Here is a 14975-nt window from a genome sequence, read left to right on the forward strand (position 1 = left end):
GATGAAGAGGCAGTGCAGCCATTGGGTGAGAGTGTTGTTCCTGTAAACAACACCACCAACTAGGAACAACCAGTGGCACCAGATTGTGTATCAGCTATCATGCCAGCTGAATACAGGAATACACGCATCCTCACTCCCAGTCTTAAAATATACTTTGTCACATGCCAAATAAGTGAAGATGTGAGGGGGGATCTGTCTACACTACAGATTCACAGGGTTTTATATTTGCAGCAAAAATGGCGCTTTACCAACTACAGCATCATGGGTGTTTTTCTTTTACTGCCTTACTGGAGTGTTTGCAGCTAAATTAAGGCATATTTTTCGGCATATATTTTATTTATTTAGTGTTTTTATACTGTTCCTTGCACACATGCAGGATAAAGTTTCCAGAAAAGTGAACAAAAGCATTTAGTTGATCTGTAATGTGTTCTATTAGATTGTTTTGCCTTCATTCAGCCTGTTTTCTCAATGGACCAGATGGAGGGTGATCTCCAACTGAAATAAAGAGGCAGATGTTTCAGTACACTGAGAGGACCTCTTTGTATTATACAGACATTTGCATTTGACATGGCCGGACTGTGGGCTCCTGTCAGCCCATAGAGATTAGTAGCTGGACATTTCATTGGGCATTTACAGACCGTTTGAATGGATCCATTGAGTAAATGCGAATACCCATTCAGAAAACGTTTGGCTAAATTAGAACCATAAAAATGATAGTTTGACTGAAAATACATCAACAGGAAAATCCCTAGGCAACGGGTTACATCGTGACTGTAGTTTCAGCACCATGGACAGGGCTGACGTTGTGTAGCCAGAGGAAGCTATCTGTTCATGTTTCCTAGCATCTTCCAAATACGAGATAGAAAGTGTGTAAGTTAGACCGTATGGAATCCTCCAAACTGTTCAGGCTCATTTAAAACGTTTAATACGTGTATTCGCTTACAGGTGAAACTAAAACCCTTCAGCGTACGCGAGGAAAATACACCTTTTAGAGATTGCGTTTCCGATTACACTGTAGAGTGTCTCCACACAGGGAATGAACCTTACCCGTGGCGGTAGAGACTAAGCCCTTGGGGAGCAACGTCACTCCCCCTGGCATATCAACCTCCGTCCTCTATTCGCGTCCAACACAATGACACGGTGAGAACGTCAAGATCGCATCCATCTTCAACCAGAAATGGTTTGCGAACTAAATCTGACCTGTGCAATCCTCCCCGATTCCGTCCGTTTCGGCGAGGAGTCATTTAAATGCTCCGGTACGCATGCCGGGTGAAGAGCACTTCGCTGAAGCTCGAAAGGTCATTTCAAGTGGAGAGAGTGCGTGCACCGAGTATGATTTGTGACAAAGGAATTATCACCAAGAGGCTGGCACAGTAACTTCAAGGTTTCATAGCTGAGGCGTTCTCATACCAAGAGCGCGGGATATATTCAATCATGCCTGTTCGAAGAGGTCACGTTGCGCCACAAAACACATTTCTTGGAATAATAATACGGAAATTCGAGGGACAGAGTAAGTAGAAAGATGTGAAACGTCAGAGTGATGTGAAAGTGTTATTGCAGTTATTGAACTGTTGTTTCCTCCAATGCAACCGCAAACTGCTGTGGGCATTACTGTGTGTCTTAAATTCACATATATATATATTCTGTACTATACCTAAAGTAGACAGAAAAAGCATGTTATTGTTTAAACAGAGAGCAACATGGTTTAAATCAACTGATATGTTAATACAAGATGGGAATCTAAACGTCTGCTGTAAACATACAGTTAGGCTACTCAGCACTTTATCAACTCAATCAATCTCAACTTAAATTCACATTCTTCTTCAAAACATTTGTAATAGCAACACCATCTCAATCTGACAAGACTTGCCTTACAAACAATGAGGACCTTAAGTGACAATTCGTGCTAAAATATTTGTAAAAAACATGTGACAGTCACCATACATTGTTTTGATTTGCAGACCGGAAATTCGTGATAGCCAACGCCCGTGTTGAAAACTGTGCGATCATTTACTGCAACGACGGTTTCTGTGAGATGACAGGCTTCTCCAGACCGGACATCATGCAGAAGCCGTGCACGTGTGACTTCCTCCACGGCGAGCAGACTGACTCACACGACATCGCCCAGGTGACCCAGGCTCTCCTGGGGTCAGACGAGCGCAAGGTGGAGATCACCTACCATCGCAAGGATGGTGAGTCACTGAGCCCACACACAGGTTCCTCTCTGGGACCGTGTGGTTCGCTACACAACCTGCAGTCCAGATCTCACAGTTTCTCTCTCTCAGTGACCACCAAGGCGTCCTGTAATAACAGCCTCAAAGCGGGGCTGTTTGGCTGTGATGTCATTTCCCCCCACTGATTGTTCAGAGGCAGTGGGGTTCCTCTATGCTGTGTTTCTTAGCTGACCATTGGCATCCATTTTCCCTTCTTTGGAGCCAGTCACAGTGATTCTGGATGATTTGTGCAGTGAACCGAAAGCCTAACTCTCTCCTGAGGGAGCATCTATATGTACTGAGTGTCAGACACTGTGATCCACAAGCTTGTCCTCTGTGTTGGCGGATTTTGGTAAACAACATCAGCGATCTGCCAACATCATGCCCATCTCCATTTCACCATGCAACAGCATAATCTACTTGAATTTCAGTGGGAAACAATCATTCAGTGTAATGAAATAAAACACCTTGAGTTGGCAGGTGCAGTACAGTACAAGTGTTAGTGATGGGCAGGTAGAGTTGGTTGTAAATAGTAGCCTTGCTACGGTCTTCTCTCAGAGATGACTGGCTTGCTAGAACAACCTCAAACAATGATTGCTGGCTCCATAATCAGATAGCCACTACATTATGGAAGAGCTGTAATCAGCGGCCTGACAGCTACAACAGCAGTGGCCTGAACGTGGCAATTTATTAAGTCCCTGATGTAACTCAATGATAGTGCTAGCTAGCAGGTATTGTGCTAGCAGCAGATGTATTGTAGAAGTATTGACGGCCGGGTGGTTGGCAGCTCCGGGCCTCATGATGGACATGGGACAGCAGATCCTGCTTGTCAGGTGCAGTAGGGGTTTGGAGAGAGACACGGCCCTCTGCTGTGACAGAGAGTGACATGTGCTGTGTCTCAGTTCACCAGATCCATCTCAGCTGCGTCAGTGAAGTCCCCACACACTTGGAAGGAGGATAACAGGAGCAGGAGTCTGCTTCCTGGTTAGGGGCACACACAGCATGTTCATCCATGTTCAGGTATAACACCATTCTGTGTGTGCCATGTTGTAGTATTGTAGCATTGGCACTCAAGTAGAATTACCCTAATAGCTCCAAGGGCCTTCATTTGCAAATACTAAACCAAAACATTTTAGACATGAAGTAATCAGTTTGTGTGTTTCCTCGAGCGGTCCCTGAGTCTGTCTGTGTCCCCACCAGCCTGCTGGTGGCTGTTGTGTTTAATAAGCACGCTGGATGAGAGGGTTTAGCACCCAACCCACTTTACTTCTAGACCAACAGAACTGACAATTTCAAACTTCCACAGCTGCATACCGCACATGCGCCTAAGGGTTAACAACATAACACAGAGTAATTAGTCCTGACGGACATAACAGTGGCCACAGTGATAACTGAGGTCATATGCAGAAGCAGCCCTTCTGCAGTGCTCTGTTGAATGAAACTGATGACTGTCAGACACACCCACAGATCCTGCCACCTCCTGCCATCATCAGACACAGCACAGGCTTTAGTCAGAAGAACTTAGAGCTCAGCGCACCTCAATGTCACTGCAAAGGCATCGGTTGGATTATTTGGATGTTCCTGACTGGATGTTCCTGGCTGGATGTTCCTGACTGAATGTGTCTGACTGGATGTTCCTGACTGGATGTGCCTGACTGGATGTTCCTGGCTGGATGTTCCTGACTGGATGTGTCTGACTGGATGTTCCTGACTGGATGTGCCTGACTGGATGTTCCTGGCTGGATGTTCCTGACTGGATGTGCCTGACTGGATGTGTCTGACTGGATATGTCTGACTGGATGTTCCTGACTGGATGTGCCTGACTGGATGTTCCTGGCTGGATGTTCCTGACTGGATGTGTCTGACTGGATGTGTCTGACTGGATGTTCCTGACTGGATGTGTCTGACTGGATGTGTCTGACTGGATGTGCCTGACTTGCCAGTAAAAGATGGGTAGTTTGAACTTGCTGGGATGTGTGTGTGTGTGTTTGTTTTCTTACTAAGCGGGGCCTACATGAGGTAAACATGGGGAGTTATTGTACAGTATGTAGCTTTTAAATTTGACTTATGACTTATTTGGAATATGATGCACACTAGGTTTTTTAATCAGCCCATAGCATGATGGGATAGGATGGGTGTAGCTCAGTGGTAGAGGACTGCAGATCAAGCAGCTGTTAGTTCAAAATCCCTTTGTACATTGCTTTGGATAAAAGTGCTGCTAAATTCATGAATATTTATTTATTTATCATCAGACTGGGCATATTGCTGCTCATCACCAGAAAATCAACTCCTCCAGATTCTTCTCTGGTGGAGTGGATTGTTTGAATACGCCGACAGGACAATCCCACAGAGTAGTCCCCAGAGAGAATGGTTCAGCCAAGCACTCGACAACGCAGCTTGCAGACAGTCAGTCTAATCTTTGTCTTTCTTTTCTCACCTGCAACGGTTTTTCTGACCATGGCATAGCGAGAAGGGAGGAAGGCCATGAGGAGAAACAGTGAGGAGGAACAGTGAGGAGGAACAGTGAGGAGAAACAGTGAGGAGGAGCAGTGAGGAGGAGCAGTGAGGAGAAACAGTGAGGAGGAGCAGTGAGGAGGAACAGTGAGGAGGAACTGTGAGGAGGAACAGTGAGGAGGAGCAGTGAGGAGGAACAGTGAGGAGGAACAGTGAGGAGGAACATTGAGGAGAAACAGTGAGGAGGAGCAGTGAGGAGGAACAGTGAGGAGGAACAGTGAGGAGGAACAGTTAGTCCTAATCGTTCGTCTCTCAGCTTCCCTCGTGAGTTTCGAGACATGCTTGTTAATACTCCTTAGCGAAGTCTCCCCTGCCAACCATGGCACTCATGAATAAAGATGGCACTGATGGCACTGTGCTGACTGGGATAGAGCAGTTTACATAGTAGATGCATTAAAGAGGCTTGGGATGGACAGCATCACATGCTTCTCCAGGTATAGGGAAATACAAGATTCATGACATCCTTAAAAGCAGTGGGCCTATTGATTCATGGTTGGTCTGTGTAAACACAAGCTGACAGGGTGGAAAGTGGCTGTGTTCCTTGTGTCTTCTGACCCCATTCAGAGTTATTAGTCCCCTTGTGAAGCAGGTAGAAACCTCTGCTAACCAGGTCAGTTTGCTAAAGCGGTTCACATTTTGCACATCTAATGTACGGCACTACACACATTCTACACACACGACTAACATAGAAATCACAGTTGCAAGTCGGGGTGATCTATCAGAGGAAAAATACCAGGCAAAACATATCTCCTGTGTTGCTACATCCTATGCTGGATGATGCATGGTTCTTTGAAATGTTAAATGATGTGTTCTCTATCTCTCACTGGATCTTTCTTCACCCTTTCTCATTCTCTGATCTCTTAATCGCTCCCCTTCTCAATCTCTCTGTAAAGTACAATAAATATTTTCTTTCTTTCTCCCTGTCTCTCTCTGTCGGACTCTCTCCATCATAAGCACTAGACATGTGGATTATAGTCGTCGACCGCACATGGAGATAGTCCTGAGGACAGACACTCCTTTCTGGTTGTTATCCTTCACCCCCCTAGTGGGTCTTGAAAAGCCCTGCGAGTGTGCGTGGGAGGGAGCTGGCTGGCACCAGAGCCAGCACATCTTTGGCTCTTTGCCCTGCAAAAGCTGAAAAGTTAAGCTGCTTATACGTATGCTTGGAAATTAAAGCAGAAGGACAATGCGGCCCAGAGGCGCACACAGAAACAGCCTTCATCACGGGGCCTCTCCGTTTCCCCTGGCTCCACGTCAGGTCTAATACAGGGAAAGAACGGCAAATGTGCCGTGTCTCTTTGCCGAAGACAATACATAACCAATGAGCTAAACGGTCCTAACTCGCTGGCTCTTGTAAAACGACCCTGTGCTGAGGGGTGTAATAATATTGTGTGGCTGAATGAGTGTGAACAATGGGAAAGTGACACCGCGCTGCCGTGGTGGAGCTAAATGGATAATGGCTGCAGAACGGCGGCAGCTTTACTCGCCGTGTTGAAGGATCGCGGCCATGTGGCGTGCGTGTTGGCGTGCGTGGGTGCCGGGTTTCAAAGGTGACTTCCCTCGAAGGAGCTGGAAGCCCCCCCCTGCCCCCTGCCCCCTGCCCCCTGCCCCCGCCCCTCCTCGGTCCCTGCCCCCCCCAGCCCCCCCAGAGCTCCTGGAATGGACCCCTGCTGCTGGATAGGTGCATGCTTAAAGAACGAAGCGCTCAAAGGTAGCTAAAGGACAGCTGTAAGACACATGCATATGTTGCTGTTTCTTCCAGTTCTGAGGTTAAGCTTGGTGTGTGGTAAAACACATCCAGTGTTTGGGAAGTCATCCAATCAGAGGTACTGTCTGGTGACGTGAAAAACAGCTGGTGTTTAATTTGAGATCAGGTGACAGGATGAGAAAACACCTTCCTATCTCCGACACACATGATCTTCTATCTCCGTCATCACATGACTGGCAACATGGATAATCACTTCTTAATGAGAACTGTTGGCTTATTTATTTAACTTTGGCGTTTGTCTCTAGAACAAAGCTAATCAATAGTGATTAGCTGATTAATCAATGCTAGCAGGCATAGCTGCAGCCAGCACAGGCATACATGCCTACTTAGAATAAGAATTCATGTGGAACGAAAGGGTCTGTTTCAATCTCATGGGATTCCTTTTGAACACCAGCCAACAGCCTGAAAACCATCTGTTTTAACTCCCAATGAGCTTTTCAGCTGATTAGGCATTTCCATCCATGGCATTTACTGCAGTCAGTGACAGCCTTTATGCTATTGGTCTGAAAGATCTCAGCTATCTATCCAGCATAAAGCGTTCATATCCGACACTGCAGAGGAGATGTACTTTGAACTGGAATTGGTAGTTATTCTTGATGACTTAGGAGATGCTGATTGAAGATGAATATGGGCCATGCTGGGTTGCTCGGAGCTGTCTTGGAGAAGGAAAGAGATGGCCATGTGGCCAAGACACTCCACACAGGGTCAGCCTCTCCGTACCCAGCCCTCCTATGATTGGTTATGCCTCAGTGAAGTTCTGGATTGGCTCCAGCAAAGCAGCCCCGAAACAACAAACATGTCAGATTTCATTAAAAAAATAACCACTGGGGAGCAGCCCATGTCTACTACACCCTCCCTTCACCAGAAGCTCTTTATTTCAAGAAAAGAATAGTTGTTATGTTAATCACAAGCTACATGAACCAAAGCTGCTATTATTTTAAATATCAAAAAACCCGGCTTCTCTATTCTTCACAACAATATAATTGTGGTAATGCTTGGAGGATAATGGAGTAATCCGGAGAATCCTTGTGTAGGAAGGCAACAAACAGTGTTGCTGTTGAGATGGGACCATACTTAACGATCCATTAAACTCATGGATTTGATGTGCTGTAAAATAATGACCTCATTTTTTGTCCTGTTCAAAGAAATGGTTGAGTGACAGTGTCAGGTTTTATTTATTTATTTTAACTATTGCTCATTAAACAGCTTTAACAGAAACTGTTTTCAGTTGACTCATTTCAAAGCCAAAACAGTCCAGTTATCTATTAAAGAGCTGTGGTTTCTGTCAAATGGTGTGTGGTTGTGGTGGACGTTTCTTTCAGGATCCAGATGAGCACCATCAGGAGAGAGAGGGAACCTCAGAGATGTGGACTGTCGTCAGAACGGATGAAGAATTGGCTTGATTAAGCAGCAATGTGTTCAATTATTAATGGTGGAAATAGAATCTAATGACATTTCCATCATCTTGAAATGGGAACTGCTCTCAATACAGTAATAAATTATGCTCAGAAGGGCAATACTTCTGTTCAGCTAGTAGGGCAAAACTCAACTGTGCGCTTGAGTTACAGTTGGTGTTACAGTGAAGGATGAGAGCTATCCGTGGTATAGGACGATATAATGTTAACCATTAAACATCAAATCCATAGATCACTGGGTTGAGAGATAGTTTAAATGTTGACTACCAACTGTGTGTCTGTGAATGGAATGCATTAGTCTGTTGATCTGAACTCTTAACCCTGTAGGACCCAGTTTAAAATGTCACTTTTAGCTCTCCAAAAAACACATTTGCAAATTTATTTATTTATTTGAACAACCAAATTAGCAATTAGAGAACTAAAAGTAAAGTTGTGATTTTACAACCAGGGGTCTTACAGGGTTAACTGAAAACAAACATCCTTTCCTCAATTTTTAAGTCAGTGCACAATCTTTTAAATGACACAACAACCGCTTTGGCTGAAGCGCTTACGCGTTCAGATGGTGAGCAGGATAAAAGCGTCCTTCATGATAGAGGCATTAAACTAAAAGGCCAGGCTGGAGCGAGGAGGGGGCGGAGGGGAAAGAGCATGTGAATTCAAGGAGAAATATCCTAAATCACTAAGACTGCATTCCCTGGTGGCCTGCAATGTGACATTCAATGAGACCATGGTAGAAAGAAGAGCACTAAACCTCACTGGACACTCTGTAGTGTGAGCAGAACACTGAATGGGGGTGTAAAGAGCACCTTCCAGAGGCTGGAAGAAATGTACATGTGTGTGTGTCTGTGTGTGTGTGTGTAAGCAGGGTGTGTGTGAGCAGGGTGTGTGTGTGTGTGTGTGTGTGTGTGTGTGTGTGTGAGCAGGGGGTGTGTATAGATATCTGAACCTACAGACCATTTATCTTTCCATGCTGCATATAAAGAGACAGTGGTGGAAACCCATACCCCGGTAATGGGACTCGTACAGGAAGACTCATTTTATACTGGAAATTAACTGGTGATTTCTGTACTTCAGGGCTTGTCTGCCATAACAGTCCATGCAGTTAACCCATCACACGGTCACACTCCAGCCCCTGACAGGCCACGCTAACGACCCTAGCATGCTAACGACCCTAGCATGCTAACGACCCTAGCATGCAAACGAAACTAGCATGCAGAGAATAACTCATCACACGGTCACACTCCAGCCCCTGACAGGCCATGCTAACGACCCTAGCATGCTAACGACCCTAGCATGCTAACGACCCTAGCATGCTAACGAAACTAGCATGCAGAGAATAACTCATCACACGGTCACACTCCAGCCCATGACAAGGGATGACTTATAGAGAACCATTTGTCCTTTTTACAATCCTAGTTTGTGGCCTTATTCAGAGGCTGACTGTGTTCCTGTTTTACAGGAGTAAAACAGGAACAGAGTTGCTGCATATCAACCATAGAGTTAGATATCAACATCATAATACATCCTGACATCACGTGGACATTAGCATAAAGATAATCCTCGCTAATCCCGATTTTTGCTGCTGTCGTTTTTTTCTGCACCGCTGCGTCTTTCCAAAGACAACGTTTTGATCTCCAAACCTCAGCAGAGGTGACTTTCAGCAGGAGACGGAAGAAGAGACCCCCAGTACTCGTTCACCCTGGCATTGTTTCACCATCTGCTCAGGTCGATTCTCTCCCAACAAGCCTTCCGCTAAACTGACCATTCTAGCTTTCAACAGCCAAAGTCGTGGTTGACTCAGAACTACAATTTTATCTGATTTTTCCTCAGTCGTGGTGGTTTACGGTCTATAGAAACTAAAATAAGCAAATGTTAGAGCATCTGTTTGGGTTTTTTTATGATCCGAACAATCTCCCCCTGCTGTCCTATGCGGCAGACAGTATAGATGTAATGATACATGCACCAGGATGGCCACCCAGAGAGACATCAGATCCTTGTATGAACTGAATAATTCAGAGCTGGAAAAGATGTCACTGAAGATGAATAGGGGTCATTTCTTCATGTAATTGCAGGGAATCTTAAATGCTCTTAACTAAAAGCCATTCACATTTAATGGATGTGTGCCCCCCCCCCCCCCCGCCAGCCTTTCTGTGGGGACTGTAAGAAGTGGAGCAGGGAGCCGGATCATTATCAGGGGAGATGCGAGAAGAGTTCTCCTCAATCACTTCCACCACCTAAACAACTGTTGGACCAGGACATCACATGACCAGTGTAAACATTCCAAACTGTTCACCCCCAAAGTTAGAAGGAAGACACATCAGTTGCTTGATAGGCTTCAGCCTTTACTTTAGAGTTTTCTCAAAACCATCAGTCTTTCTTTTAAAAATAGTTTATAAAGAAAATGGTTGCTTTATGTGGGGGGGGTCATCCAACAGTGTGTCTTATTAAAAGCCTGACATGTTCGAACAGCCCAAGTAAGGATTGTTATATTTAGTCAAGACAGCCAGTCTGCTGCTAATGAACACTACTGGCAGGGTGTTTGAGAGAAGCAGCCCTGAGGACATTACTGTGAACACTGGTAATGTGTATCCTGTGAGAACATGGACCACGAGCTGGAAAGGCCAGACAGATAGACAGGCAAATTGACAGGCAGACAGACAGACAGACAGACAGACAGACAGGCAGGCAGGCAGGCAGGCAGGCAGGCAGGCAGGCAGGCAGGCAGGCAGGCAGGCAGGCAGGCAGGCAGGCAGGCAGGCAGGCAGGCAGGCAGGCAGGCAGAATTACCCCAGATGTGTCAGATGGCTGAGCGGTTAGGGAATCGGGCTATTAATCAAAAGGTTGCCGGTCTGATTCCCAGCCTCGCAAAACAACGTTTTGTCCATGGGCAAGGCACTTCACCCTACTTGCCTCGGGGGGAATGTCCCTGTACTTCCTGTAAGTCGCTCTGGATAAGAGCGTCTGCTAAATGACTACATGTAGTGTGATGTGATGTAATGTGATGTGTCCCATTCAGTGTTAAAAGCAAAGTAGACCCAGAGTTATTTTGTCGAAAGGCTGATGACATCACAGAATTACATCACAGAAGCAGGAATTCTGTGTTTCATTCATACTGAAGTCCTGCTGGTGATATCTGAGCATGACCCATCTGCACATGCATCTGAACGCAGATTACAGCTGTGGTGGTGGCAGATGAAGAGATTAGGGCTGGTAAATCAGCATTTGATCTAATAAGTGGGTAGATTTAGCAGCCAGATCAAGTATGCATGATCAGTGATGTGGGGGTTGGGTGGCAGAGGCAGGTGAAGCTGCAGGCGACCAGCGAGACTCCCAACATCTGGCCTCGCCTTTCCACGACTCGTTTTCATATTGTAGCACTGCGCTGGCTTTTGTTAGAAATGGCATTCTGAAGAAGCCTGCCTGGTAGACTTTTAGAATACAATTCCACTGACAGTGATGTAGTACCCTAGCCTTAGTTAGCTCCTCCAACATTACTCCACTGTCTCTAAACAGATTTGAGGACCCTGAGGGGGAAGAAACCGTGTTTCCTTGTGTCATCACTATTGTTGTGCGCTATGATGTTAGCACCCTAGTTGTAAACAGACTAAGGTCATTTAGAGGGAGCTGCAAAAGCCCAGACAAGCTATTTTAAAAGATGCAGTTCTTCAGAGATTATAATTGTAGGATATCCCTATAACGCTGTTGTATTTTCACTGTGTCGGCATCTCCCTAAGCTTTCTGAAGAACAAATGTTCTGGAAGTTAGAAAAATTCCCCTACCCAAGCCCGTCAGTGCATCACAGATAGGGCATTAGCCATGAACCAGGAACAACGGTGCGAGGTGAATGTGTTTTAAGCCTGCCGCCGCCTGCTTCTGTGGTTGTCCTCCCGTGCCGTGGTTAGAGCAGAACGCCCCCAGCACGCGCTCCAAACGTCTGCATGCTGGGACCTTTTCACACACACACAAACGCGCACACACACAATTACACTCACACATTATCACGCACACACACTCACACCTCCTCACACACACACACACACACACACACAGTGTATGGCCCCTGAGCCTGCTCCTTGTTTCATCATTCATGGAGTATTTAGCAGGTTCCATCTTAGCCAGGCAGTCACCCGGTCATAACAGCAACTCTCTAAAAAAAAAATCGCTCTGGATAAGAGTGTCTGCTAAATGACTAAATGTAAAAAGCACAATCCCAACAAAGAATCCACGCAGGGTGCAAATGTCTCCTGTGGTACTGCAGTGTCCTCACTACAGTAATAGAGGTTACGGTGATAACCATTCATTCAGAAGGACTTTGGTTAGCCAGTTGAAGCTTGCTAGTGGATTGAAGCTTCCGTAGCCAGGAGGACAGGGATTGGAAGCAGACTGGCCGGCTGACATCTCTCCCTTCCTTCCAGGGTCGGACTTCCAGTGCAACATGCACATCATCCCGGTCAAGAACGAGGAGGGTCTTGTGATGATGTTCATCCTCAACTTCGACTACGTCCTTGATGAGGAAAGCGGGGACTCCACAGAGAAGCTCAACAACACGTCACCCACAAAGTCTGATCAGAGTGAGTGCTTCTTTACATGTGTGTGTGTATCTGTGTGTGTGTGTGTGTGTTTCTGTGTGTGTGTGTGAGAGTGTGTGTGTGTGTCTGTGTGTGTGTTTCTGTGTGTGAGAGTGTGTGTGTGTGTCTGTGTGTGTGTGTGCACCGCGTGTGTTACTGTATGTTTGTGTGATGTTCCAATGTTCTCGCTCTGCACAAACGAGTGTGTTCTCTCCTGGCAGAGTGAGTCTTATACTGGAGCGGCCTCTCGTTGGGGAAGACCCCCTCCCCCCTCCCCCCTCCCTCTCAATACACGGCCAATTACATAAGTGGATGGGACTAATTGAGATTATTCATGCACAACCTCATCTACATCTGGTGGAGGCTAATTAAGCAAGTCAGAGAGATTCTTCTAAAAATCCTACTAATGACTTCAGCCTAACTTCGGAAAAAAAGATGATCAGATTATAATTTCCTCATAAAAGAGAGGAAGACTGAAACAATAATGTTTTTTTTAATTTTTGGGGGGCACAATTGTTGTTGACCTTATTATTTAATGTACAGCTAAAATTGTCAACCCAAATAAATAGTAAAAGCCAGAAGCCAAAACGTGAGCCAGACGTTATAGTCCCTATCAGACGTTATATTCCCTAGCAGACGTTATAGTCCCTAGCTGACGTTATAGTCCCTATCAGACGTTATATTCCCTAGCAGACGTTATAGTCCCTAGCTGACGTTATAGTCCCTATCAGACGTTATATTCCCTAGCAGACGTTATAGTCCCTAGCTGACGTTATAGTCCCTAGCAGCTCTTTCTTTGTTTGGTTTTTGATTCAGCTCACTTATCTCCTCACTCGAATCCATCCAGGGTTATTTTTAGAATGGAAATACGGGAGCAGCAGCAGTGTTTGAACTGTGGCCAGTGTTACCTCAGCCTCCTCAGCACGGCTGTGTGTCAGGAGGTGTACACGTCTGAGAGGCTTCCACGCTGGCTCCTGATTGGAGGTGCAGAGCATCTTCTGTCACAGAGCCAGGAACAGCCATCCCCCCTGCTCAGCACCAAGCTCCACACATTGAGCTCTGTGGGGGGGTGCTGGGTGTGTCTTTTGCTTGGTGTCTATGTGTGTTGTGTGGATGCGTTTGTGTGTGTGGATGTGTGTGTGCATACGTGTGTCTTTGTATGTGTGTGTGTGTGCATGCCGCTGGCCCTGTGCACTTGTGCTTCCATGCATGGGGGATTTTTGGGGAGGTTGGGGGGGGGAGCAATAGGGGACTCATTATTATCCCAAACAGGCCATGTGTGTCTCCGCAGGTATCATAGCAACAAGCACAATAGACAGGGCTGAGAGGGGAATAATGGCTGTTTCCTGACAGCCCAGAACTCAGCACTTTCCAGACGGAGGCCTGAGCAGGTGGAACGGTTCTAGATTGTTCTGTGGACACGGCTGCTTCTTCCCGCTACGTTATTTACAGCTGCTGTAGCTTTTCTTCCCATACAACACAATCAATTACTTGAATTTTGCTTTTTCTTTTGTCAGTTCAATGCCTCTGTGTGCGACCGCAAAGCACCCCTACTCCATTATGGTTCCGGCCATTTCCTTCTAATTTCATACTGAGTTATTCCTATGGATTAGTAGTTGCGGTATGAGATGGAAAATGAACGTATTTGAGGTAAATGACCCCTGCAAGGCTTAATAGTATTACGCAGAGAGGAGATATTTGCTTCAGACTGGATATTAATGGACAGGACTGGTGAAAGGCTCGGCCTTCTCCTCGCTTTCTAGCTCCACATCCTGTTAACTTTCTTTCTCTCATAACAAACACTTGACCTTATTATTCAAGACAATTGCATATTCAACCCACCACATTCCTCCTACCTCCCCATAGATATATAGTGAGAAGTGATTATCTGGGCCATGTCTAAATGATGCATCTGTTTCTAACAACAACAGGACACGTCTTTGGTGATCCGCACACAGATTAAGACCAATCCTTGTTAGCGAGCACGCACGTGTCCATGGTTTCAGCAGGATATACAGTATGTAATCTACAGTACAGCAGGATGTACAGTATGTCATCTACAGTACAGCAGGATGTACAGTATGTCATCTACATTAATACAGCAGGATGTACAGTATGTCATCTACAGTACAGCAGGATATACAGTATGTCATCTACAGTAATACAGCAGGATGTACAGTATGTCATCTACAGTAATACAGCAGGATGTACAGTATGTCATCTACAGTACAGCAGGATATACAGTATGTCATCTACAGTACAGCAGGATGTACAGTATGTCATCTACAGTAATACAGCAGGATGTACAGTATGTCATCTACAGTAATACAGCAGGATATATCGTATGTCATCTACAGTAATACAGCAGGATGTACAGTATGTCATCTACAGTACAGCAGGATATAGAGTATGTCATCTACAGTACAGCAGGATATACAGTATGTCATCTACAGTAATACAGCAGGATGTACAGTATGTCATCTACAGTACAGCAGGA

General features: G+C 45.7%; 1 protein-coding gene across 1 annotated transcript in view; it reads left to right on the forward strand.

Moving 5' to 3' along the window:
- Window positions 1-1434: 1434 nt before the first annotated feature.
- kcnh7b (potassium channel, voltage gated eag related subfamily H, member 7b) overlaps window positions 1435-14975 on the forward strand; it is a 34107-nt gene continuing 20566 nt past the window's right edge. Inside the window, exons 1-3 of the mRNA XM_084689368.1 lie at window positions 1435-1510; window positions 1962-2192; window positions 12326-12481. Coding sequence (XP_084545494.1) covers window positions 1435-1510; window positions 1962-2192; window positions 12326-12481 — 463 coding nt within the window. The remainder of the gene's footprint in view (window positions 1511-1961; window positions 2193-12325; window positions 12482-14975) is intronic.

This window comes from Hypomesus nipponensis, chromosome 23, assembly GCF_054491055.1.
Source record: "Hypomesus nipponensis isolate SF chromosome 23, ASM5449105v1, whole genome shotgun sequence".
Classification (NCBI taxonomy): Eukaryota; Metazoa; Chordata; class Actinopteri; order Osmeriformes; family Osmeridae; genus Hypomesus; species Hypomesus nipponensis.